This window comes from Tympanuchus pallidicinctus, unplaced genomic scaffold (assembly GCF_026119805.1).
Source record: "Tympanuchus pallidicinctus isolate F22 unplaced genomic scaffold, pur_lepc_1.0 scaffold1, whole genome shotgun sequence".
Taxonomy (NCBI): domain Eukaryota; kingdom Metazoa; phylum Chordata; class Aves; order Galliformes; family Phasianidae; genus Tympanuchus; species Tympanuchus pallidicinctus.
In genome coordinates, this window is record NW_026294618.1 from 5,239,490 (window position 1) to 5,266,616 (window position 27,127).

At 44.2% G+C, this 27,127-nt stretch overlaps 1 protein-coding gene across 2 annotated transcripts in view; it reads left to right on the forward strand.

Moving 5' to 3' along the window:
- The window catches only part of ELP3 (elongator acetyltransferase complex subunit 3), an 84,887-nt gene that overhangs the window by 37,083 nt on the left and 20,677 nt on the right, over positions 1-27,127 (forward strand). For both annotated transcript variants that reach the window (XM_052692405.1, XM_052692415.1), the window contains 4 exons: positions 9,979-10,172; positions 15,338-15,428; positions 18,930-18,995; positions 24,584-24,811. In XM_052692405.1, coding sequence (XP_052548365.1) covers positions 9,979-10,172; positions 15,338-15,428; positions 18,930-18,995; positions 24,584-24,811 — 579 coding nt within the window. The remainder of the gene's footprint in view (positions 1-9,978; positions 10,173-15,337; positions 15,429-18,929; positions 18,996-24,583; positions 24,812-27,127) is intronic.

Consider the following 27,127-nt stretch of genomic DNA (forward strand, 5'->3'; position numbering starts at 1 on the left):
TGAAGCACCACTACTGGCAGGTAGCCAGCGTTATCTCCGAAACTTCTTCTGTTTGGTGTTTTTTTTCATGGGCACATTTGCAGAAACAGATTAGGAGCTGTTTAACGATCAGCCCTTCTGAAGCAGCTCCTGGAGCTTCTCCTGGAGGTTTGCTAAATGCTTCGGAACCAGTTCTAGCTCCATGAGCGATGGCCAGCACTGTGGTCATTTTTATGTTAATGGGAATCGTGGTAGTAAGGAACAGGCTATGTTTAGAAGCTGTTGTCACAGATAATTGCACTGATATTTCTGTGGATAAAATACCCAGAGAAAGGCCCAGTGTGTGCCCGCTTCTGCAGATGGTCAAATTGTGTGCACAAAGCTGCTCTCCTTCTCAGTGTCTGTGTGGAAGCATCTTTCGTTTGCTCGCTGGGTGTGTTTGCAGCAGCTCTGGGTACGCTGCCTCTGAAACACACCAGGTTTTGCTCTTTGGTTATGTGCAAAACAAGGGAAAAATGAGAGGTAAAGCTGCAGCATTCTGTGTGAGGACATGCAGGAGCAGAACCAGCTGAGTAGTACGACTGGGTTCTTCTCTTCTGCATCAGCTGGGGACACACATGTTACATGTATGTCCCAAAGTGCCAAATGCAGAGGCTGAGGATTGCAACCACATTGCATTGCACTGCACACAAACAGTATGTGCTGTTATACCTTTGTATGAATACGATCAACTGCAAGTGTGTGGGGAAAAGCCACACTTATTATGGGTCTCAGATTGCTTCCTTTGTCTTTCTGAATTAGTATTTTGTCCACACACGCAATTTCCTGCAGCGTGCTGGCTGTTAAAGTTATGATAATAACCACTGCTATCTTTATAATAGCTTCCCATTCAGAAAAAGCTTCCGCTAAATATGAAGGTGCAGATGAGACCTTTTTTCTACTCAAACTAAAAGATCATTTTGGCAATTAACAATCCCCCAACAACTGCGGATTGCGTAGGCTCACGCAGTTGCTCTGTCTGTGCAAGTGGTGGTTTTCAAGCCAGCATGCTGCAGTTGTTTTCTGGGGCTCTTTCGCTAAGGCCCCTTGCTGCTGAAGTCGATAACGAGCATATGTCTGGGAACATAAAGCCAAATGGAAAGGAATGCATAACACGATGTGTCTTGAGTAGGGTGTGCAGATTTTCCAGTCATTTAGGCAAACAGAGCATCGTTCAGTAAAATATGTATTTCAGCACAACTCGGCAGCAGCAAGCATACCACCAGGGTGGGTAAAGCATGAGGTCCGAGTTAAATCCTGAAGGATTCAATTTTTTCTTTTCTCTAAAGCATACTGGAAAAACAGAATGGTTTTGCTATGAACGTCCTAACAGAGAGAATGTTTTGTAGGGCTGCGTGCGGTGGGAGAGAGCACATGGTTGTATTGATGCTTTTTATGGGAAAGAGAGTTCTAATGAAGGAGAATTAGATTGTCAAAAACACTGTAGAGTTGCTGGTCTCAATGATTTTTCGGGTAGGAGACATTCTTTAAAGTGATCTGTGTTGCAAAACTCGTGTACTAATTTAAGACAATGAAAAATGCTTTATTTCCTGTACTTAGCCCTAGGGGAAAGCTGACCCTCCCAGAAACGTGAAGACCAGAATCCTATGCTTGGTAAAAGTGAAGGTGAAACTTCACAGCAAATTGATTGAGGTATTCTCATGGGTTTCTCCAAAACTGCGTAATAAATGGAGAGTCACTTGGAGCACCTGCAAGATGGAGCAGATGGGGCTGCTCGGTGCGCTGAGCACAATCTGGAGAGACTTGTCTGGTGTTCACGTAGGTACTGTGTTCAGGAGTCAAAAGCATGCTCCAAGGTCGTGCTGTTGACGCCCAAGGCATCTTCCAAATGTTAAATGTCTCTTTTATTATTGAGTTGTATTGCAGTGCCTGGGACTGTCATAGATGAGGATCATGCAGAGAGCGACTGTCCAGCAGAGCGTTGGACAGGAGGCAACCTGTAGATCCAAACCAGGGATAAAAGTGACTGTGGGAGGTACAGGATGACAAGTCAGGTTCCTTGTTCACCTGGCAGCAGCAGTTCCCTGTGCTGTGTGTAGAACTAGGGTATTTATGATACTGAGGTTCACAGTGTTGGTATATAACTTACTGAAGACAACATCTCGTCTGTGGACTAAATGCTTCTGTAAATTAGTTTCTCTCCACTATCACTGCGATGTTGCACTCCAAGCAAGAGTCATTTGTTTCTGTGTTTAATGTGATAATGCTTTCTTACTGATACTGAATGTGAGTCTGACTTGTGTTAGGCACTGCTGGAAAAGCTCCCTTTGAAATACCCAACCGATATGAGATAGGATATTAGGAAACGTTTCTACTCAGAAAGAGCAGTGCTGCACAGCTGCCCAGGGGGGTGGTGGGGTCACCCGGCGGTGCTGCAGAGCCATGGGGATGTGGCACTGAGGGACGTTGGCAGTGGGCACAGTGGGGTGGGCTGGGATTGGACTTGGGGATCTCAGAGGTCTTTTCCAACCTGAATGACTCTGTGTAGATTGTGTTTTTGAAGCTATCAGGAGAGGTGAAGGAATAAGAGCTTTCTGCCCTCTGAAGGGTGAATTACAACATCTTTTACGGTGTTTGCTCTGGACGTTGGCTGGCACACCCACTTTTCTGATTTGGAACTCAAAGTCTATGTATGATGTTACAGAATAACCTCAGATAGGCATGCAGGTTATTCTTTTCAGTGGCAACTAAAATGTACATTCAACCTGAGCTATTGTGATAGTTCAGAGTGAGATATCAGGGTCCTCTGTGATGTGCTGCTGATAAAATTCTTTAATATTGTGAGCCTGTACCTGTAGGAATTCAAAGACTAGCAAAATGAATGTGCAAGAAATTTGCTACTGTACTCCAATGTGCTTTTTTCTTCGGGTGCTAATATGTACCATTCTTGAAGAAATTGGCAGACAGGAGAGCTAAGGAAGGTGTTAGTCATAGTCGCAGAACTGACCTTTTGTAGCAGATACGTTGGGCGTTACGACACTGTTTTCTTGGCTTAGTAGTTCCCCAAAATCATATTTTACATACGATATGGTGAAATTTGACAGCTTGAATTTGTCAGGAACAGAAAAAGATTTTATTACGTAGCTGTCAATAGGCAGGAAAATTATAACAATCAACTGGAAAATGGTTTTTGTTCTTTTCATTACAGAATGCTTTACAGCTGCCCTTCGGAGAGCTGAAAGTCAGGATCATCAGCTTTAGAACCTTTAGATGTGGCCTCCTTGGCCACATCTGTAGGTTTTGTCATGGTGCAGACATCAAGGGCAAGTGACGTGGTTTCATTCAGCTTTTGGCCTGTCTCCCTTTGAATCAGTTTTATAGGGATTCATTATCGTATTTATCTGCATTTATGTGTATGTCAATGTACATGGTTGAGGGGAGATTAATTAAAAATGTTGCCACGTGGTGCTGTGTTTGCATCAGGCATCACTGATGCAACAAGAGGGTTTGCTAGTTGCAGCATGGAGTCAAGCCCCTGAAGAACTGTTCGATGGACACAACGTCCATTCTCTCTGAGGATGTACCTGTACCTCACAGGTCTCACATTTCCTTCTGGAGATATTCAAAACCTGCCTGGATGCTTTCCTGTGCAACCTGTAGGGAATCTGTTTTCGCAGAAGGTTGGACTGGGGGCATCTCCAGACATCCCTTCCAACCTCTGCTGTTCCGTGGTTCTGTGATTTGACACGTGTAATTTCTGCATGCCATCTTTATATAAACCCAAGGCAAGTTTGGAAATTCCCAAGGTTATATTAGAAAAATATTTCAATTGTATTTTAATTATATGTATTTAAGATAAGTGTCTGTTAAAGATACCGTGAAGTGTGGGTGTGCACAGTCAGCAGAACAAGCTCCAACTTGCCATAGGTGAAATACTAGAGCGTTTGCTTTTCTCTTTTGTAGCAGACTGATCTGCCTTATTGGCACCGTATGTTTTGCATTGTCCTTGTGTCCACATAGGCTTGGCTGGTTTAGCACAGAAGGGATGTGCAGAGTTATGGCATGATTGGGGCTGGAGGCACCTTTCTGTCCCTCTAGACCCCCCTAGCCTCAGCAGCGCCACCCAGAGCAGGGTGCCCAGCAGCACGGCCAGGGGCTGTGGGAGGTTCCCCCAGGAGGAGCCCCCACAGCTCTCTGATCCCTGTGCCAGGGCTCTGGCATCCACCCAGCACAGCAGTGCTGCTGATGGCTCCAGGTTGTGCCCTGAGCCCAGCTCTGTCCCTTTGCACCTCCTGTAGGGATTTATGGCCATGGTGGGATTCCTGCTTCAGGCTGAGCAGGCCCAGTTCTCAGCTCTCCTCTCAGCAGAGCTGCTCCAGAATACCTGTAACTTTCTTAGCTGCAATGGCGGATGTTGGTGTTATGGCAGTAGGGACTGAACTTTCCCATCAAAACCCCTTTAAATCTTATTGCTGTGTGACAGGTGACAGCAGAGAGGCAATCTGACAGTATGGCATCTGACATGGAAGTGTGTATGGAGCAAAGGCGTGGAATCGAATTCTTCCATAGCAAAAAAATTGCACCCACTGGCATATATCGACACTCGTGAACATTTATGGAGACCAAACAGTTGATGTGAGCACAGTCACATGAAATACACCATGTGTATTTCAACAGTTATGACAATGATGTGAAGTGATGAAGCCATGCTCTGGACAGTCATGTGCAGATAGTGTCGTTTTGACAAACATGGTGAAAATCTGGCAAAAAGCTGGCAAATCACTGGCAAAAAGCAGAGCTAATGGTGGTGACCGTGTTGAAAAATAGCATATTGTAGATGAGAATTTGCTCTGTCAAAAGATGTTATTGTGCTCTTTGTGTCCGTTGCAGTTTCCACAGAAATAAATAGGAGGCATTACTTTCAGAGCAACCAACTTACATAATAGCAGCCTATTCCAGCCTGCAGTAAAAAGGCACTGCTTGGTCTCTACTTCTCGGTCAGTAGGCCATTATAAGTGTCAGTGAATGCAGATCCTATCATTACGTTTTAATTAGACCAGCATTTACAAGAGAGAGGGGAAAATGCAAATCTCAAGTTAAAACGAAGCCACATTTTTGAGCCACGAGCTTCTATTAATGCATATAATTAAACTACTAAGTGATTGTTCGCTCCCTGTAGAGTTGGAAGTGTCACTCAGCGCAGTAGCTTTCAAGTGTTACCACTATTCATAGTTATAAATAATACAGCTGGTGGAGATAAGGAGTGCTGTAATATGGAGAGTGAAGATAATGTTCATCTTCATGCAGACGGGCGTGAATTTAATCATCTGCTTAATACAGGGACTGTGCTAAAGGAACAATCTCAAATGTGTTTATGGAATTAGTCTGAGAGGCACGTGATTTCTAGTGGGCAGTCATTAAAAAATAGGTTTTGGTGACCTTTATTTTTAACAAATCCTGACATTTTTTCTGAGTCGCTTAACAAAAATTGCTTCGCTTATCCTGTATCCTATCTCCTACTACAGTTGAACATCTTGAGAGCAGGAAGATTAAAGGTGGCAACTGAATGTTTTGTAGAAGGTGAAATGCAATCCTGTAAAGAAAAGGAACATTATGTTTTTGGACCAAGGGGAAGAACTGCGGCTTTTGGGTCTTTTCAGAAGAACGTTTCTAATTTCCCTGTGCTCGGCGCGGTACAGTCGGATTAAAACACCAAGATGCTGTCTTTTAACATTGGCTGCTGTGTGCTATGACCAAACTTGAAAATGAGACCGAAGCACTGCGTGGTCTGATTACGGCTCCAAATTGTTTGACCTTTCTGTTGCCGCTGTGAACAGATACATGATGGAATGACAGGTCTGTGATTTTAAGAGCTTGCTGCAAATGCGTTTGGAAGTGAAATATTTGAGCACAGGTCTTCATCTCCTTATCCCATCTCATATTCTGAGCTATTCTGGGGCTCAGGTTAGCATTACATTGACTTTACTTTTTAATGCCAGCGGTGCTGGACAACAATTACAGCGTGTGCAATTTTTGATGCTCAAAGCAATTGATGGGAGTTGAACAAAAGAATTCCATCGTGCTTTGATATGTGTGCCTTGATGGAAAAATCAGTGGCTTCTTGGCATCTAAATGACTAACTTTACACTCATTGGGCCCTGATTACTCATAGTGGCAGGGAGTTTATGAGGTGCTGGATGAATGGATCCTACAGATGCCGTTAGCTTTAATAACAGGGAACTTTTTTCAACAAAGGTGTGTGCTAGTAAAATCAATTACCGTTCTCATAAAACATGTTAGCAGCTCGCTTGTATAACCTTGTAGGCTGAATGTGTGCTGATGGGTTCTTATTAAGATTCATTGTTTGTAATTCGTAGAGCAGCTGTTCCTACCAGGAAAGTACGTTTAATGGAGTTCAGGTGAAGCACAAAAACGTCTGAATTCTGCTTACGTTATTTGTTGTGAAAGAGTGCTTAACTTTCCTCTAACACTGCATAAATAGGGCAATGTTACGAGGGATGTTATTTTAGGGTATGAAAACATCTACGTTTGTGCGCCTCCAGGTTTAAAAGTTTTGGCTGATCTTAATTTCTATATGCATACATTTCTGAAAACACAGTGATGATCCCTCCCATCCTGTCTTTGCACACACATTTTAAATTCGACTCTAGCATCCATCTTCATTATAGGAGAAGTGTTAAGTGCTCCTTGGCTTAGTCTTTAGCTAGAGGGGGGAAAACGTGAAGTTCAGAGAAAATGAGTTCAGTGGCTTTGAAGCTGTTTGTGTTTCCATTTGGAATATTCAAGCGAGAGCGCTCTGCCACGTCCACAAGTGGTTGGAAAAGACTGGAAATAGACAGGGCTCCTTTCTCCCCAGGTCTTCTTTAACCTCTTGCATCACAGTGCGTTGGCAGATGTGGATCAAGTCATGATTGTGTGCTTGCTGGGTCTGATGGAAGCCCTCCTCTGGACTCTAGAGGTCTTTGGATGGCAGTCTCTGGAACAAATTTTGTCTGAGGGTTTTAAGTTATTATAGCTGGAAGCTGTTCTGAGCACTTCTATGTGTTCAGTTGAAGACACTTTTTAGGGTGTGTAATTAAAAAAAAAAAAGGAAAGGCTACAGTTACTAGTAAAGCTTTGAATGTGTTGGCATTTTATAGTTCCTTTGTTTCATGGGAGACTTAATCAGAACTGTTTACAAATGGGAAAAGGTGAAGTCTTTAAACGTTGGGATTTACAGAAACCTGTTAAAGTTTACCACTGAAAAAAAGGGGTTTAGGAAGGAAGGAGACACTGCTTTGCTGTGCTTTCGAGATTATTTCAAAAGTTCAACTTGATGAATACATTGAGAAATAGTTTAAGAAATAAATAAACAATGGAATACTGTCACTATTTTAATGTCAGTGTTACTGAAATACAAAGTAGCATTATCAGCTCACATAATGCATTGACATAAAATAAGCAGTATGTAGGAAGTGGCAAAATTCATGCTGTGATTGGAAACCTTAACTTTGACCTTGCTGGGTGATTTTAACTTCAGTTCTGTGTTGATGCGTTTGCCTTTAATCTGCAATGTAAATCAGCGACTGTTTTAAATATTCTGACTGGTGAATCACAGATGCTTTTGCATTCAGTTCAGTGTTGTTGCAAATAATAATGCACAGCCTCACTGGAAGCTTTTTTCCTTGCTGGAGTGGCGTATTTACCTTCCCGTGGCTCATTGTGGAAGCATCATTGCCTTCTTACTGTAATGTCTTGCTCTTCTTCAGTGCTGCTTGGCCACATTACTCCTCTCATTAGAGCAGTCACTCTGTACAAGATTGTCTCATTCGTTCTGTCACAGTTGCTTTCTTTTATGCTAGAGCACCTCTAACCACCCACAGAAATCCATCCTTTTGGATTCACAGAATTGTACAGTGGCTTGGGTTGCAAGGGACTTGAAGATCATCCAATTCCAAGCCCCCTCCATGGGCAGGGTTGCGACCCACTAAATCAGGCCCCAGCTCAGGCTGCTCGGATGGGAATGGATGGCCTCCTTCTCAACCAGCAATATCCACCTGTAACCTTGAGCTGACCCCTCAGGGCCCAGGGGCCACTTTGGAGGAGTGCATTAAGCAGACGTGCTGTTGTCATCATGAGCACAGATTTTATTTCTGACATCGCATCCGTTGCTCAATAGGCTGCTCTGTCAGCCCTGGCCTTTGCTAAAACAAAAGTAAAGCTCTGCCCAAAACACATGCTGGCTCTCTCAGGTTGGGCAGGTGAGTCATGCTGGCTGGGAGCTGCAGATGGCAGGGCGGGGGGAAGCCCAGTGCCCCCAGTGCATCATCTGTGTCAGAGATGATGACAGATTCACAGGGCTGGCCAGATGACTTGCCTGCTCACCACCAGGAAATGGTGTAAGAACGTGCTTACAAGAAAGAGGAGCGTTTTACAGAGTGCACAAAGAGTTGTGGCAAAAGGTGCACTCCAGCCTTTTAACCTCTGTGATACCCACACGTGCTCCGGAGTGAGCACTGTAGCGCTGGGGTCTGCACTCCTCTGCTTCTGTCTGCCTTTGGCTCCCACCTTGGATACTTTTGGAGGACAAAGGTGGGATTTGACAGCTCTGTAATTTTGTGACAGCAGTGTGGGCTCATCCCATATTCCCCGGGTTGTTTATCTCTTGAGCTGATGCCTTGGTGGTGCCCTTGTGTCTGTCTGGGTGTGTACCAATGGCTGAGGCTGCTGATGGCATTTGCTTCCAGCATCAGGGCTTTACTCCCATCAGCAGCAGGAAACCTTCCAAAGTCTCCAGGTTGGGCTGGGGCACTGCCCCACTGTGATGGGGCTCTGGAGCTGAGTGGCAGTCAACACCAAGACTAACACAGGGCAGCATAGCCAGCTGTCAGCTCAGCTTGAAGAACTTGAATTTCCTTTTGTTACAGTAAGAACACTGTGCTATAGAGGGATCGAGCTGTAGATTTCAAATGTGCAGTAGTCTAATCCAGTGCTTGTAGCTGCTGTTAGAAAGAGGGCCATGCCATCCCTTAAGGCTGCTTAATGCTTGGTTCAGAATTCCTTGCCTGTTGTTGGAAGGTGGATAGTGATAGGACAAGGGGGAATGGTTTTAAACTGAGACAGGGCAGGTTTAGGTTGGATGTTAGGAGGAAGTTTTTCCCCCAGAGGGTGGTGAGGCACTGGAACAGGTTGCCCAAGGAGGCTGTGGATGCCCCATCCCTGCAGGCATTCAAGGCCAGGCTGGATGTGGCTCTGGGCAGCCTGGGCTGCTGGTTGGTGACCTGCACACAGCAGGGGTTGGAACTGGATGAGCATTGTGGGCCTTTGCAACCCAGGCCATTCTGTGATTGTCTTTTCTTTTTATTATTGTTATTATTTTTAAGTGATTTTAATTGCTGTTACTGAGGTTTAATTTGAAAAAAAGCCCCACAGCACTTGCTTTGGAGTGTAAGCTAGCCTTGTTCAGTTTGCATCTTTATGCTGGAATTTGGTCATAGGCGTTAGCAGGAGATACAGTTTGTCCTCCTATTCTCTGGGATTGTTCAGAACATCATTGTAGAATAAATCTGTTTTTCTTCATTGCTATTCAAATGATGTGTCCCAGACACATTGATTAATCTCTAAATGTGGCCTGCTGAGATTGAAGATAAGTACGCTCATTGCTATTGTTCTAATTCTGAGCGGAGTCTGTTACAATAAATGGAGCAGTATCTATTGAATTCATGCTGAAAGGTAGCAGTGAAGCAAAGACTTGATTCATTGCATTATCATGTGGATTTTTTCCTTTAGCAACTTTTGCTTTAAATCTATGGTATACTTTTATTTCTAAAAACGCTGGAAACTGTTAAATGCTGGGAATTCAGTGCAAGCCTGTCATCCCTCAGTCACACACTTACAGCCGTGTTCTGCAGAACCTGTCGTGAAATTTGCTGGGGCACCGAAGCCCCAGGAAATGTCGTTTGTTTCTCTCTGACTCACACTTTCCTTCCACGTTTGCAGGAGTTCTTTGAGAACCCAGCTTTTCGCCCTGATGGCATGAAGCTCTACCCAACGCTGGTGATCCGAGGCACAGGGCTGTACGAGCTCTGGAAGACTGGCAGATACAAGAGCTACCCCCCTAGCACCCTTGTTGATCTCGTGGCCAGAATCCTGGCTCTGGTCCCACCATGGACGCGTGTGTACCGTGTTCAGAGGTAATTTTCTGTGGTGGGCTTTGTGTATTGATTTATTGCACTTGGAGGGATTCTTACTTTAATTACAGCAAGATCTGACTCAGCCTGTTAGTATTTTTCAGTCGTAATCGTTAATGCACTAAAGATTTTCAAACTGCTTCCTATCTATTCAGAATGGGAAAGGCCATATAGAATGAGAAGCTGTTTAAACTGAACTGCCTCTCTAATGCACCCATAAACTTCAAGATTTCTGGAGGCCCCATTTTCACTGCCAGTCAGATGAGCATAGGATGTGGCACACGTAGTACTCTAATGATAGTGATGGATAATTGCCTCTTGGCTGTGGGCGAAGTTTCCTATATTTATTACAGGAGCTACAAGACGTTTCATTTTTTTTTTGGCTCTAAAGACTTCCTGTCTCTCCCCATGGGTGTTGCAGGGTTTTCATAAGTATATTACAATGGTGCTGTTATTTCCATTCAGAAGCCTTGCTTCCCGAGGCAGTAGGTGCTACTTGTCCTAGCGCTGTGTTTTCAGTGTGGGGTCCTTCTTGGATTATTTTTCTTCTGTTACATCATACGTGTCTAATATTAGGAAGGGAGGCTATAGAGTACTTAACCTGGTTCTGCATGTGCAAACAGTGCTCTGTTGGCTTACAGCTATATGAGCTGCAGGCAGTGCCAGTGCCTGGCTCTTTGAGTATCAAAACCATAGAACAGTTTGAATTGGAAGGGTCCCTTAAAGGCCACTTGGTCTCAACCTCTTGCAATGAACAGGAGCACCCACAGATCCACCAGTTGCTCAGAGCCCCGTCCTGCCTGACCTTGGGTGTCTCCAGGGATGGGGCATCCACTGCTATCTGGGCAGCCAGAGGAGGAAGTTTCTGGTGTCTTGGTCTGTGATATAAATAAGCCACTGTTGACTGCAGCTTGGAAAAGCATTCTTTTAGGATGCCTTTTTATATTAATGCAGACAGGCTTTCATAGGACCTTATCTGAAATAATCCCCATCTTCAAGAAAATGAACTGCAGGGGCACGTCAGTTCTTTGTCTGAAGGACAGATGCAAACAGAAAATCTCTGCAAACCTATAAGAGAAGGAAAATATCACTATAAGAAATGGGAAAATTGATTTGAGCACAGAACAAAATAGGAAATAGCCCTGCATAAGGCAAGGCAGGGAGCTGGGAATTTCCTGTCAACCAAAGGAATGAGATTCTGGAGCAGCTTTGCAAAGTTACCAAAGAGGAATAGGAGAAAGTATGAATGTAGCAAAGCTTGATTGGGTTGATAAGCATGGTGGTGAATCCAGCAGTCTATTAACAGAGACGTGGATGAAACTAGTGGCTGCAGCCTATCTCTAAAGGATGTGGTACTAATGAAGAAGGCAAAACATGTCTTATAGGAAACATCTACTTGTTGTTGCCTCAGGCTTTTCATGTCAGTCACAGAGGCATTATTAAAGACAAACTTCTGTCTTTTTTCTCTCTGCATGTCTGTCTTCCTCTCCCTGGTGGATTCCAGCATAGACAGAGTGTCCCATTTGTTCATGATGCTGTTACCATAGTGCGTGTCTGAAACAAATGGCTTTGTTCTTAGAGGGCTGCAGGAGTTTGCTGCCTAGCAGATCTTCCTCTGAAGAACACAGGCCTGGAAGAGTGTCTGCTTGGCACACTGGTTTCCTTGGGCTTGACAGTGGGTCTCTCCAGTCACCAGCAGCAGCCTCCATCCAGCTGTCATCCAGCTGTCAGTTGTTACGCTCCAGCAGAATAACTGTTTCCTTGCTGACTGGCTCATGTTATCTGAAACTTGTTCTTGAGGATTACAGATCTGTACACCTCCAGTGCAAAGTCCAAAATCTATTACTTTGATCTAAATTGCTTTCAGGGTCATTGTGTGGCTCTGCAGCACAATAACGAACAAAGCCAGATTGCTGAAATGTTTGTGACCTCTTCCCAGCACTGCTTTGCTGAGGGCTGTGATAGCACGAAGGGGAATGGTTTTAAACTAAAAGAGAGGAGATTTAGATTGGTTGTTAAGGGGAAATGTTTCACTCAGAGGGCAGTAAGGTCCTGACATTGCTGCCCAGAGAGGCTGGGGATGCTACATCCCTGCAGGTGCTCAAGGCCAGGTTGGATGGGGACCTGGGCAGCCTGAGCTTGTGATTGGCAACCCTGCTCACAGCAGGGGGTTGGATCTAGGTCATCTTTGAGGTCCCTTCCAACCCAAAGCTTCCTATGGTTCTATGAAAACACTGTGGAATTCCTTCTGTTTCATTAAACCAAATTAAAGGGGTAGCATACTCAGTGCTAATGGCTGGTTGGAGGGGAATGTTTCTTCATGGCTGCTTCATAACTGTTGGAGATGCTTAATACTGTATTTGTCCTGAATGTTTGTGAAGCTAATGTTTGTTCTGTGCTCAAATCAATTGGCACCTAAGTCCTTTGTGTGGAGAGGTGTGAAATGACAGCAGCAGTTGCCACATCTTGAGATATTTCCTGTAGTGAATCTGGGTGTTTTATGTGGATGTTATTTTCACTGGACCAGTGGGGGCATGTAGGTATGAAAAAATAAAATACTTAACTGAGATCCTACAACAAGTCATGGCTTAGAATAGTAAAAATATCCCTGTTCATTGCAGGGGAGTTGGACAAGATGACTTTTAAAGATCTCTTCCAACTCGAATGGCTCTATGATTAAAAAGGGACTTGGACTCCCACCGTCTGTTCTAGTCAGCTGGTTAACAAGTGTCCTAAGTGATGCAGAATATTAGAAAAGCAGAAGGTGAGATAGGCCTCATTGAGGCTTCTGGCAAATGGAACACTAACGTTAATAAGGTCAGGGTGTAATCCCCCATATCCCTCAGTTTGTTTAGAATTTGAACGAGTCCTGAAACTGCTAGGACAACAGTTTGGTGTCTGTTCAAAACAGGCTGTTATGTGTGTGCTAATGATGCACCCAGGGTATTTATTTAAATGCCCTACCCTGATTTGAATTGGCGATAGAAAACCTCTTTCTTGCTTACTTTTCCTTAAAAAGCTTATTTTTCACATTCGTATTTTAATTTGGCTTGCTCCCTAGCAGGCAGATGAAAGATGCTCAAGTTACCTTATCTTGTAATCTTTCATTTATTTACGGTAGATTATTTACTATTTCATATGCCACTCTGGATTTAGCTAAAGACTTGGTTCTAGAAGATGTCAGGGCATTTTATCTGTGTCCCTCCAGGGGAGATGCATACAGTCTGACTTCTTGGAGTCGTTCCATAATTAGAAGAAAGGCATTTTAGTTAGATTATCATTGTAGATCTAACATGCCCTGATGAAAATGCTGTTCTCCTCTTGTGTGTCCTTTAGTCACAATGTGAAGTGCTCATTTCCTCTAATTGAAGCTCTTTGAAGTATGTTGTGTTGGCTCTATGGTTTCGTATTTACTCAAAGAAACTCACTGAATAAATGAACTGGTTAGCTAATTGTATTTTGCCTCAGCTTTTGGCACACGAGTGTAAGAGGTGAGAAATGTGTTGTGTATCTCTTGCTTCATAAGAAGAATGTAGCAAGGAAAATAGGATGGGGAAGTAGAACCCAAGACCCCTGGGCTCAGCCTCATGCTGGACAAAATTGTACTGAAATCAAAGTGTGATGCTGCCCAAGGGAGGCGGTGGGGTCACCATCCCCAGAACTGTGGGGATGTGGCACTGAGGGACGTGGTGGGCAGTGGGCATGGTGGGGGGGTGGGTTGTTGTTGGACTTGGGGATCTCAGAGGTCTTTTCCAACCGTCATGGGTGCATGATCCTGTGCTGACATGAGAGGAGATCCCTGGAGTCTGAAGCACTTTGTTTGCATTCTTGATGGTATTGGAAAATTTTCCTTTTCTTGCCCCCTTGCCAAGTGTCTCACACTTCTGCAAACTAAAGCAGCACAAAGATGAAGCCTTTAGGACCCTTGAAGACCTTTTCATTTTATACAGCTGATGCCAAAACCAGTAATTGTTAATGATTTGAATGCAAGTCCTCAAGGAACTGAATAGATCAATTAATACGTTTTACAGAGGTCATCAGACAGCTGCTAGATGGTGATGAGTTTCAATCACTACTGAACCAAGATGGATTAAGCTAATTACATTACCAATTCCCTGAACCATCCCATTCTCTGCGTGTTTTTGTGATACTCTGTTCTTTTCTTTGACTGTGAAAATATTCAAAAGAACGAGAGGAGGAATACTGACCAAGAAATGTATATAAGCCACATTTTAAGACCAACCTGCTGTATAACTTACTGAAAGACTTTCACATGTGTACAGTCCTTGTTTCTCTGTAGAGGATCAGAAGTATTTAGTCGTGCAGTTGGGTGGTGTTTTATCAGAAGTGCCACGGTGGAGCTTCAGCAGGAAGGGGAAGAAGAAGGGTTTGCAGTTGCTGTGGAAAACTGCATTAGACAGAAGGGGAGCATGGTTGGGATGTCCTATTAATTGTCATGCTTCTTTTTCAGCTTTATTTGGTTGCATAAATCCTCTGTTTCCCAGAAGTACAGTCTGACAGTGAAGGCAGTGGAGAAGCCAAATCTGCTGTTCCTTTCCAATTTCATTTTAGAACCTCCCTTGGAGAGCTCGAAGAGAGGGTCTTGCCATTTGCTGACCCACTGATTTACGTTCCCACAGGCAGACTGTAGGCTTTCTGGCTGGACTTTGCTGCCAATCATCGATTCAACAGAACTCTCTCTTTCAAGCTTCCCAATATAAACATGTTGTAATTCTGATGAACTTTCCCTTACAGTCATAGAGCTCAGAAAGATGCAGTCTGGTTCCCAGTTGCTGATCTTCAGCAGAAGGCGCCATGAAGAGTGACTGATCTTGAGACCTATGCTAGGCATGGGCTGGAAGATCTTTTTTTTTTTCCCTTAGTGAAGAGCTAAAGGCAAAATAATAACCTATTTCTCAGGATTGTAAAAGCCTACTTTTGTCCTCAGTCTTTTTTACTAAGCTTTCTCCCTCCATTTTCTTCCTGCTTTCAGTTAATTTTCCCCTGTGTTATTTCTTGTTCAACCAAAGACTTGAAACAAATGTAATTCAGATAAGTTCTGTGCTCTGCTATTTGGGATCTTGGCCTAGGTGACCATAATGGTGCTTTATGGTGAAAGTCTCCTAATGCAGTTGCTTGAGGTTGTTTTGTTTTCCTTTAATACACAGAGACATCCCAATGCCACTGGTGAGCTCTGGAGTGGAGCATGGGAACCTGAGGGAGCTTGCCTTGGCCAGGATGAAAGATCTTGGGACACAGGTAAGGTGTTTGTCAATCAGTATTTGGGCAGAGCTGCTTGGTGACATCACACAAAGTAATATCACTTTTGAGAAGTGATCAGAAGACACAATAGGAGCCAGTTTTATTGCTGAATTAGAACAATCTGCCAGCAGTTTTTAAAACAAAACAAAACAAAACACCTTGATATTTCAGTAAAGCTGGACTAAAACTTGCCTGTCTCTGAAGGCTCTTGGTAATAGTTTGTAATATTCTATTTTTTTTTTTACAGGAGGAAACCTTTTAAGCTAGAGAGAAGGATTTATTTTTAATTTATGCTATTAGAATTTCTCCTTCATTTCTTTTTCCCACGCATGCACTTACTTGACTGAACAATTGGAAGAAAAGCTCTTAGTCTGAGGCCAGACAAATCTTCCAAGAGACATTTCAGCGCAAACAAATGAGACTTGATATTCCTGATATTTCTAAGGTCAAATAAAAATACGAGCAGGGATGGGGAGAAGGAGGGGAAGAAGGAAGTGCATTTATCTTTGAAGTCAGAGGCTGGTAGGTGTACTCAGCCTTGATTTTTCTCAGGAGGTTGCTGAGGCAGTCAGCATTCACAGTACCCCGCATTGCCTGCTCTGACACCGCTTGCTGGTTGAACCTCTCTCCAAAACCCATCATCAGCCACACTTTGCAAGTCCTGTAACCTCCAGTAAAGTTATGTCCAGTCTCTGCCTTTTCTTGGGACAGCCAGCTTGACAGACAGAGCATCACACAAACCCTGTGCTCCCTCTGACTGTTCCAAAAGGCTTTCATTGCTTTGGTGTCCTGGTGCAGAGGCAGATCCTCATTGCAGCAGTTCCATGCATCTGTGATGTGACGGAGTGCTCCCTCCTTCTGTCTCACCTTTCCTTAGAGAGGTTTTTAAGGCATTCCTACATCCAACGGAATGGGAAAGAGGCAAGAATGGGGCGACCTATTCTATAGTGAGAACTTGGCTTTGCGAGGAGGGAACTGAAAGCCAAATCCAGATGTGTGGCCATATGTGCTTCTGGGGCTACTGAGCGAGTTAGATTTTGTGTAATTCCAATTGGGGCATGGGGGATGGAATAGTTTGGGGGAAAAAACCCATCAACAAAACAAGTGAAGGAGCGGTGTGGGACAGTGCAGTAATGACAGTTTTTGCAGATGTAGCCTTTAATCCTTTTTGCTTAAATACAAAGGATACTGAAGAAGCGACAATAAAAGCTTCATCTCTTAATAGCTCCACATAAACTTGTGCTGCTGAACCATATGATTGGTGTTTAATGTGGATAGTCCTTACTGCCTTTTCCATCTCACTTGGATCTTGCAGCTGCAGTGCAAAAGATCAGCAAATAAACTGCAGTGTCTTCCTTCCTGCTGGGCTTTCTTTATCTACTTAATCTCTCCTAACCTGCTGCCCTGGACTTCCTCCTTAAATCATTCCTCACAATCTCTCTCCAGTAGCAGGCCAAGATTTGGCAGAGAGCTTTGCTGTCCACAAAAGCTCCCATCCCTCCTGCTGGCTTTTCACTTCTAAACCAGGCAGGGGAGACAACCTCCCTGCTGCAGCAAAGCCTTTTCAATTGAACTCTTTAGGGCTACTAGTGAACCCTTCCTGGGTTTGGTGCTAAAACCACATCATTTCATTTGAACTTGATCAAGACCAGCTGGAGAAGCAGGAATATCTGATCTATGGCCCTCAGCTGAGCCCAGTAACGGAGCTGACCCATTAAGGGCTTGTCAAGCTGGCAGTCTTCGCTGTTAGAAGAACCAAATCTGTAAAAAATTGCTGCTGTGCAGATGATTATAGATTTTAATTTAGTGAGGCAGAAACACTGCAGCTGGTGGAGTGAGAGAGCAGTCTGCTGCAATACAGCTTGAAATATAAGGCACTGTTGTGATTTTCTTGTATTGGAGGAGAAAGCGATAAATATGCTTTGTCCTTTCATCCCTGAGCTTGGGAAAATAGAGAAGGCCAAGGCAAGGACCTTTGGGAATTCAATATTCGTAGGCTCCCTAGCGGAGCTGAGCTGGCTGTGGCAGTTCTGGCTTATCCCATCTTTGGGATATGGCTTAATGAGTTTGTTTAAGGGGTGGGGATCAGTTATGCCAACACCACAACTGGTGTCTGTGAATGCTGGAAAGGAGTTACTCATGAGCAGCTTTGGTGGAGGTGCAGGGTGCTCGGCCACTGGGTGCAACTGGAGATACACGAACGTTGGATTGAGACACTGAGTTTTAGAACATCTTCCCAGAATATGTTGTCCTGAGGTTCCTCATGAAGTGTTCAATCTTACCGTGCTGTTTGTGTAGTCAAAAGTCATAAAGCAGAGAAGAGTTTGTCTGCTCTAGCATCCTGGTAGTCCAGTGAATCCCAGTTTCACCGTAGCCCACAATAACAACCGCGCTTCTTTTCCTGCTATTTGGGAGATAGTTATCTTCTGTTGACAATGGAATTCAAAAGCATTCAGAGAAGAACGAGGCATGAGATAGGGCTGTGCTTGTGCTGGGTATCCTGCATTTCTGTGGAACTGGATTTTCACACGCTCTGTTCCTGTCTCAAAGTCTGGCTTTTGGAAGTACGCAGCGGGGGAGGCCTCATTGCTGATAGAATGATTACAGCCCGGTGGCCAAGGTTGTCTTCAAGTGCTGCAGCACCTGTGGAGTGAGCAAGCCTTTGAAACAGCTGCTTTGAGTAAAAGTACTGCTGACAAGAGTTGGATTAACCTTGGCTTTGGATGTTAGGATAAACCTGCTAAGGCATGCACGCGTTTTGGTCTTTGCAGTAGGACTGCTTAGGCTGTCACAACTGTTCACTGATGTGAGTGGCTGCCAAATTACTCAGCTTCCACTGGTTCTGCTGAGATGTACAAAAGCTCATGCAAGATATAATCCATCTCAGAAGCACTGAGCTTGGAGGCTTTTCTCCTCTTCTGCCTGACTTCTAAAGGAAGAAAGATTTTGGTTGTCTTTATTTTCTCTTTTGTTAGTCCCAAGCATTTGTGAATCTGGCACTGTGGAAACCAGATTAGCATTAGACTTGGGTAGGACCTCTACACCAGTTCTCATGTGATCATTTAAGAGCAATAATAGGCTTGTTGAAAATAGCAAAAGCATTATTTAAAGACTTTAACACCTTAGCATAAATTTGTCGATGTTGCACCTTTCAAATGTAGGGTAAAAATGAATTATGCCAAAACTTTTCTCTGTTCTTTTGTTCATGTCGACTTCCCCTCCATACCCTAGTAGTTGTGAATCAAAGGGTGCATTTCCTCATGATCCATGATGGTTGCTTAGTGAAGTTATTTTTTACCAGCATGTCTTTCCTTTTAGCATTAAGAGCTCTTTCCAAGGTGTATTAGGGTCGGATTGGTGAGCATTTTCATTTCAAATTCATCTTTGTAACTACATACTATTTCAGCTTAATTTTGAGCCCAATGGGTGGCTGGAAACCTGTGCATTTCAGAGCCTAATGTATTTGTTCTTTGTGTTTCTTTCCTTTTCTTTTCCAAGTGTCGTGATGTAAGGACAAGAGAGGTTGGAATTCAAGAAATTCACCATAAAGTGAGACCATATCAGGTAGGTTTTGTCTCCTTTCTAGGAGCTTGCTTCAGACACAATTTTTTATGTGCGTTTGAGGTGTTGGGACCCATTTGTTGCACATCCATTCCTGTGGTTTGCCTTTGTAGTTGGATCCAATTTTCCATTTATTTTCTCAGCATGTTTGGATGTCTTTTCTTTAAGTGCTGTCACGTGCTGAAATTTATGGACCACCATGTTCAACAAACTGACTGTAGTCACCAGTTATTTGAGTATTTGCACTACAACTCTTTCTTTTGCTTTTCAACCTTCCCTTTTCTCCCCCCTCATTTAAAAACAACAACAACAACAAAAGATTTAGAATGTACCAAAACCACTGTACATGCATACTGAGCAGGAATGAATATTTAGCAAGATGAATTCACAGCCTCTTGTGGGAAGGCTGTGTTTATGTAGGCAAACAGTGCGTGTATAAATCCACTTCTGCACGTGTACGTATATATTTCTGAGTAGATCCATTTAGCATATGACACATATGCTGTGTTTTTCCTTCCTAAAATAGCCCACATAAAGATTACTGTGCTTGTTTTATAGAAAGGAAAATATGTGCTGCTGAATTTCAAATATCCAATTCGGGAAACCAATTCTGTGTCTCTAATTACAAGAAGGGATCTATCCTTCTGGAAAGTGGTTAGGATGTCCACGGCCATGTATTGGACTCAAGGGGATGAGCTTTCTAAGATCACATTGGCTTGGGATCCACAGAGTACAGTCATTCAGGTTGGAAAAGACCTCTCAGATCCCCAGGTCCAACCCAGCCCACCCCACCATGCCCACTGCCCACATCCCTCAGTGCCACATCCCCATGGTTCTGGAGCACCTCCATGTTTGGTGACCCCACCACCTCCCCTGGGCAGCTGTGCCACTGCACCACTGCTCTTTTGGAGAAGAAATGTTTCCTAATATCCAACCTGTACCTCTTGTGGCACAACTTAAGGCCATTACCTAGATATGTATATGTATATAGATATGTATGCTGTGGCCAATCAATGCAGCATGGAAGTGTATAATGATCCCTGATAAATTATCTTGTTCTTACCAACTTTTGTAAGAACTGAGGCTGTGCAGACTCATTTGTACATAGGCCATTCAGCCTTTCTGCTCTCTTCCACTTATCTGATCTGTGGCCACTTCACAGAATATCTTCCAAAGATGCCTGTTTTCATCAGTGATCTGAACTGTACATTTCTTGAATAGTTAGCAAATAGGTTATCATAGGGTTTTCAAAGCAGTGTTAAGTTGAATATTCCCTTTGTTAAGCTCACCTATCCGAGTGGCAGGAGGATGTCATTATGTAGTCATAGCAAAATTTGTCATGACAGCAAGCAAGAGAAATATTCTGGAAATGGTGTAATTTTTCATGAGCTATAGACTAATGACAAGGTATGATGTTTTCTTGGCTTTGTAAGTAAACAACACATCTTCTTGATAAGAGAGGCTATCATGTCAGAACAAAAATGAATTAATTGTTTCCTATAATTAGTTGCACTTTATGCAGCTTCTTTCTGCTAAGGATCAGTAGGCTGTATGTATTTTTGTAATGGTGATGGTGTGTCTGCTTTTGAAAGTCTTTGAAAGAAAAAAATAAATCAATTTGGAGTAGATTACTTGCCCATAGCTGCTCATTTACAGAGCTGTCTCTGAGCTCCCTTTTCAATTAGTGGCATTTCTCCATAGCATTGGAAGGTACTTGCTTGCTCTCAGAGTGGTCAAAGCTGTGCAGCTCTGTGTAATAGCTGTAAAAGTGCTCTGGTGAATTGTCACTGTAAAGAGATGTTGGACTGGCAGTTTTTGAAGGGCAAGAGGCAGTAACACTTCCTGCTTTAACACTCATATAGGTTTGTATCTGTAACAGGTAGAAGCTACTGTTTCTGCAAAACATGTTTTTTTTTTCTTTATTAAGATAATGATCTTCGTGTAGAGTGAGAGCAAGGCAGATTTTAGAGCTCTTTTAGGTTGAGTGTAATCTGCAGTTGGGTTTTCCCTTTATTTCTCAAGGTAAGTTTGGCAGTCTACCAATGGATATCCCATCCCTGGAGGTGTTCAAGGCCAGGTTGGATGGGGCCCTGGGCAGCCTGGGCTGGTATGAAATGTGGAGGTTGGTGGCCCTGCATGTGGCAGGGAGGTTGGAGCTTCATGATCCTTGAGGTCCCTTCCAACACAAACCATTCTGTGATTCTGTGAAAAGTCTGTGTATTGAATATGGTGGATGTCCATATCTACCAGCCAACCTGGAGGTGACCCAGCCCTGGAGGCTGACTTTGGCCACGTTTCAACCAGTATCTATCTCAGAAGAAAAAGGTTTTGACCATCTCATGATCACTCCAACCTCTTTGAGGGGAATTGTGTGGGGAATACAAAAGATTTGATTGAGTAAGGACTTCTCTGATTCTCAGTTCATGTTGTGTGCTATACGATGCACGTGATGCAAAGCCTGCTGGTGGAGGTTCCTATAGGCTTGGTTCACTTTTGCCTACCAGAGCCTTTTGGATGGGCCAGGGCATCTGGGCACTACTGAAAAGCTAGCAACCAAGCCACGTTTTCTGTTTGTTTGGTTTTTTTTTGAGCTTGCTCTCAGGAGAAATCAAAAGTTTTCCAGTCTTGCCATTGTGAACTCTCAATATGACATTTTCTGCTTTGTTTTTGGAAACAAGCATTGAGTTGCGGTGCTTTTCCTCAGCAAGTTCCCCATATGACTTGAACAGCAGAACCTGGTTCTTAAAAACCCTCGTGCTCTCCCATTTCCCTGTATGTTTCCATTTTCCTCGTGGCATTAGGTGCACACCAGCAGACCTGGATCAGCCTGTGCCAGCTGTCCTCAGTAAGCTGGAGCGTAGTTGTGCTTGCAGAGAATTTGGCATGTTGGCTGACATCTGTTTGGGCTCTTACCCCATGAGCTGTACGTCAGTGTCGAAATGAGCCCTGCTTCCGTAGTCAGTACGGGATTTAATTACCAGTTGCCTTCACCCGGGCTTTGTCATGGAGCAGAGCAGGCAGGAGACAGGATCCCTTATGGCTTTTCTGTAAACAAATCTTTAATTCATGGGTTTCCGTGTATTAAGGGATTTGTAGAAGAAACACAGAGATCCTTTGCTTGAGTTTTTATAGTAGTGCTGGGAAGAGCAGTGGCGAGATGTACACAGGGATCTCGCACTTCATGAGGTTCAACAAATCCAAATGCAAGATCTTGCACCCGGGTCGAGGCAACCTCTATTGCCAACACAACCTGGGGGATGAAAGGATTGAGTGCAGCCCTGCTAAAAGAGACCTAGGGGTACTGGTGGATGGAAAGCTGGATGTGAGCCAGTACTGTGTCCTCACAGCCCAGAAGGCCAACTGTATCTTGGGCTGCATGCAAAGCAGCGTGGCCAGCAGGGTGAGGGAGGTGATCCTGCCCCTCTGCTCTGTGCTGTGAAGCCTCACCTGGAGCACTGCGTCCAGATGTGCAGTCCTCAGTGCAGGAGAGATGTAGAGCTGTTGGAGTGCATCCAGAGGAGTGGCACAAAAATGATCCCAGGGATGGAACAGCTCTCCTATGAAGACAGGTTGAGAGAGCTGGGGCTGTGCAGCATGGAGAAGAGAAGGCTGCAAGGTGACCTGAGAGCAACCTGTCAGTGTCTAAAGCAGAACTACAGAAATGGAGGGGACAGACTCTTTAGCAGGGTCTGTGGTGACAGAACAAGAAATAAGGAAAAAGTATTTTACAGTGAGGGTGGTGAGGCACTGGAACAGGTTGCCCAGTGATGTGGTTGATGTCCTGTTCCTGGAGACTTTCAGAGTAAAGCTGAATCAGACCCTGGGCAACCTGATCAAGCTGTGGTATCCCTGTTCATTGCAGGGGAGTTGGACTGGATGGCTTTCAGAGGTCCCTTCCAACTCTAAGGATTCTGTGATCAATTCTGTGTGCATCATCAGGGAGTAACTGTTGGATACACCAGCGTCACCCTTATGCACGGGACATCCACTGGTATTGGCCATTCACATTTGAATTCCTAAAGTTGAAGGAGTGTCTCAAAGTGATGGTGCCATAGTGATGTGATGGTTTTAGTTTTGCTCATGGGTTGGTTTTTGAAGCAAACTCTCCGATCATTCCCTGCTTAGAAAGCAATGGGAAGCGCGGGGCCCTGATGCCTTTCACATAAGTTTAGAAAGCACCTTCCATGAGCACACTACTGTACACCATACATTAATGGGTGCTTAGTTCTAGGGGTGAACTAGAACTGGAAAACCCCAAACATGTACTGTGGGGTCATCAGGTCCTCAATCCTGCAGGCTAGGTGGGAGCTGCTACTGCTCATCTGATGGGCAATGTGTGAAGGAATGTTCATCTGCTTAGCAGCTGGATGTTGCAGGTGGGCAAGGGAGCCCCTGCAGCAAGGATGGGTATGTATTCCAGCTACAGCAGCTCAATTCAGAGCACGAATGGAGTGACTCATCATGTCACCACAGATGTGCCTTTATTATCATCAGCGACAGGATACATCAAATTAACTGAGTGAGAACTCTACTACAAAGAAATGCAACTACCATTGTGTGAGATTGGATCAGGTCTCATGTTGCTCTGAGTCTGAACTTCTGTAGTTTCTTGGGTCCTGGGGCTGCTCCTTAGTGTCTCAAAAGAAGTTTTTTCCCTTCTTTCTGCTCCCTTCTCCATCAGTTATTCTTTATAGCGTCTAGGTGCTCTGCAGTACCAATTTCTTCTACCCAAGCATGATCTATATTGTATTCTCCACAGTCAGTCAGCCCTCACCTTGCTTTTCCCTTCCACTTGTTGTGATCTTCAGTACTGCCTTTATCTAGATAACTATCAGAACTGGTCAGCTTTCAGGGTACCTGTTGGGGTGGGTTTGGTGTCTCCATCTGAAGGAGATTCCTGCAGATTCTATAGAAGGTACTTGTGTAATTTATGATGTGTTGCAAGGAATTCTGGAACTCAGTAGGTGCTCAACACCGTTTCAGATCCACTCCTATTGCAGTTTGCACTTGTAGTTACATCCAGTGTGTTTGCTGGAAGGAACCAATTGATACTTGGTAAGTTGGCTGCTTCACAGACACCTCAAGTCTTTTCTTTTGCAAAGCAGCAAAGACATGGCCCTAAAAGCAGGTCTGATGAGGGCAAATGCAACGCTACTCACTCTACATTAGTTAATTTGTCTTTACAATGGAAATTCAATTATAGCAATCCCTTGGTTACTGGAAAGAGTTGCAGAAGCTCCAGTATCTTAAAAAACCTGGTTTTAGATTGCTGACTTACCAACAGATGGCCATGTGGGTTACCAGCCTTTCTGGAAAGCATGCAAATAGGCATTGAAGGCTAGTTCAGTCCCACTGATAAATACATTTCTATTAAAGTAGTCCATGTCTTTAATATGACTACAGGAATATCAGTTCTTACCCAGTATTGCTAAAATCCATCTAGAATTAAATTGGCCTCTAAGAAAGCACTTCATGTTTTCTCTGAATCATAATAGTACACAAAATTGTTTTTTGCCTTTTCAACATGTTGCTTAGGTATTTTAACAGGTTTTTCTTCTTCATATTCTTCATTACTTCTTCTCTTTGACCAGATTGAATTAATTAGAAGAGATTATGTGGCTAATGGTGGCTGGGAGACCTTCCTGTCCTATGAAGACCCAGAGCAGGACATTCTCATTGGCCTCCTACGACTGCGAAAGTGCTCAGAAGAATCCTTCAGACCTGAGCTGAAGGGAGGTGTTTCCATTGTGAGGGAGCTGCACGTGTATGGGAGCGTGGTCCCAGTGAGCAGTCGGGATCCTTCCAAATTTCAGCACCAGGTACCTCAAACCATCTTTATTTTTCATCTGTACGTCCTGCTCCTCCCCACTACTTCCAGTATAATTGGAGAAGGACCTTCATTCATTGTTTGGATTATCGTCTGCTTCTCCATCTCCAAGCAGTTGGAAGAGAAGGTTATCAAGACTAGTTGATATGAATTCACCATGGGGAAGTTGTGCTTGATCAGCCTAGTAGCTCTCTATGATGTCCTCACTGACTGGATAGAAGGGAGGAGGGCAGTGGATGTTGTGCACCTTCACTTCAGCAAGGTGTTTGATGCTCTCATAACATCCTTGTTATGAAACTTAGAAAATGTGGGATACATGAGTGGATGGTGAGGTGGATTGAGAGCTGGCAGAGCTCAGAGGGTTGTCATCAGCAGTGCGGAGTCTGGTTGGAGGCTGTTCCCCAGGGGTCAGCACTGGTCTTGTTCAGCATCTTCGCTGATGACCTGGGTGAACGGACAGAGTCCACCTTCAGCAAGTTTGCTGATGATACAAAGCTGGGAGGATTGACTGACACACCTGAAGGCTGTGCTGCCATTCAACACGGCCTGGGCAGACTGGAGAGTTGGGCAGGGAGGAGCCTGATGAGGTTTAACAAGAGCAAATGTAGAGTCTTGCACCAGTGGAGGAATAAGCACATGCACCAGTACAGGCTGGGGGATGACCTGCTGGGGAGGAGCTCTACAGAGAAGGACCTGGGATCCTGGCGAACTGCATGTTTGCCACGAGCCAGCAGTGTGCCCTCGTGTCCAAGAAGACCAATGGCATCCTGGGGTGCATTAAAAAAAGAGCATGGCCAGCAGAGCAAGGAAGGTGATCCTCCTCCTTTATTCTGCCCTGAGGACGCCACATCTGGACTACTGCATCCAGTTCTTGGCCCCCCAGTTGAAAAAAGACAGGGATCTCCCAGAAGAAGTCCAGTTCAGGGCCACAAAGACGATGAAGGGCCTGGAGCATCTCCGTATGAGGAAAGGCTGAGTAACCTGGGACTGTTCAGCTTGGGGAAAAGAAGACTGAGAGGGGGATCTGACCAATGCTTGTAAATATCTAAAGGGAGGTGGGAGGCAAATGGATGAGGCCAGGTACTTCCTGGTGGTGTGTAGCAATAGAACAAGGAGCAATGGCCTGAGACTTGTACATAGGAAGTTCTGTACAAACGTGGAAGAATTTCTTTACAGTAAGGGTGATGCAGCACTGGCACAGGCTGCCCAGAGAGGCAGTGGAGTCTCCTGTGGTGTTCTTAAAGACTTGTCTGGACGCTGATCTGTGTGACCTATTGTAGGGAGCTGCTTTAGCAGGGATAGGACTCGATCTCTTGAGGTCCCTTCCAACCCCTGCAGTGCTGTGATTCTGTAATAAAAATGCAATTGAATTTGAGCCCCTTTTTGCATTTCACGTGCTGAAATCCTGCTGCTTCTGAGGTTTTGCTGCTGTGATAGTGTTCAGGCAGTTGCTACTGCTCTGACAAAAAAAAAGCATGGCTGAAAACTGTCTGCCTTATGTCTGTACAGTGCGAGAGCCCATCTATGCTGCTGCTCATTTGGCTTTCGAGCGTCCCTGGTTCTGAAGCGTGTTTCCTTTGATATCCTGTACTGTACATCAGACTTCACTGCAAAAGTAAAGCAAAGGGGACGTGTCCACTGTGTGGGTGTATTTCCTTCTAAAATGGGTCTTGTTCAGTAGAGAAATTTCACTTCTGAAGCCTGAAGCAGTTGCAGATGGGAAGGTGAGCAGTTTTGAGGCCTGCCCAGTTTTCTTTCAAGGAACCATTTATTGAACAAAAGAAATCTATAATCCCTATTACTGAAACAGAAGAAATTCAGCTTTGGTTCCGAGATGTTTCCTGGTGCAGGTGGTTTGGAGAGGCTTTTGAGTAAAGCCTCTTAGTGATGCCCGATGGTTTATTTTTGCTTCAGAGCCACTTGTGAGGCCATTTCGTCTGTATCTTAAAAGCATGTGAAGAATGGACTGGAAAGCTGTGTTTCTAATTCCTCACAGCGAGCCGTATGAAAATTGCACATTATGCCTCTGCGGAGTATAACATGCTGTGGCTTGCAGTGAGCAAAAATGGGAATTACATTTTGCCCTGGTAGATGTTGAACCTTTTGAGTGAGCTTTTAAAAAAGCAATCGGTTTGTCCTCTGTGCCAGAACTGCTCAAGGCTGATGTTTTAAATTAACTTCCTTGTATTTATTAATCATTCCCTGAGTATATGTGCATTAAGATGCAGTTCGGCTAGATGCTGATGACGTTTAGCCGTGAGGCAGAGACTGTTTAAAAACAATAATTAATAAGGGAATAGCGAAGGCA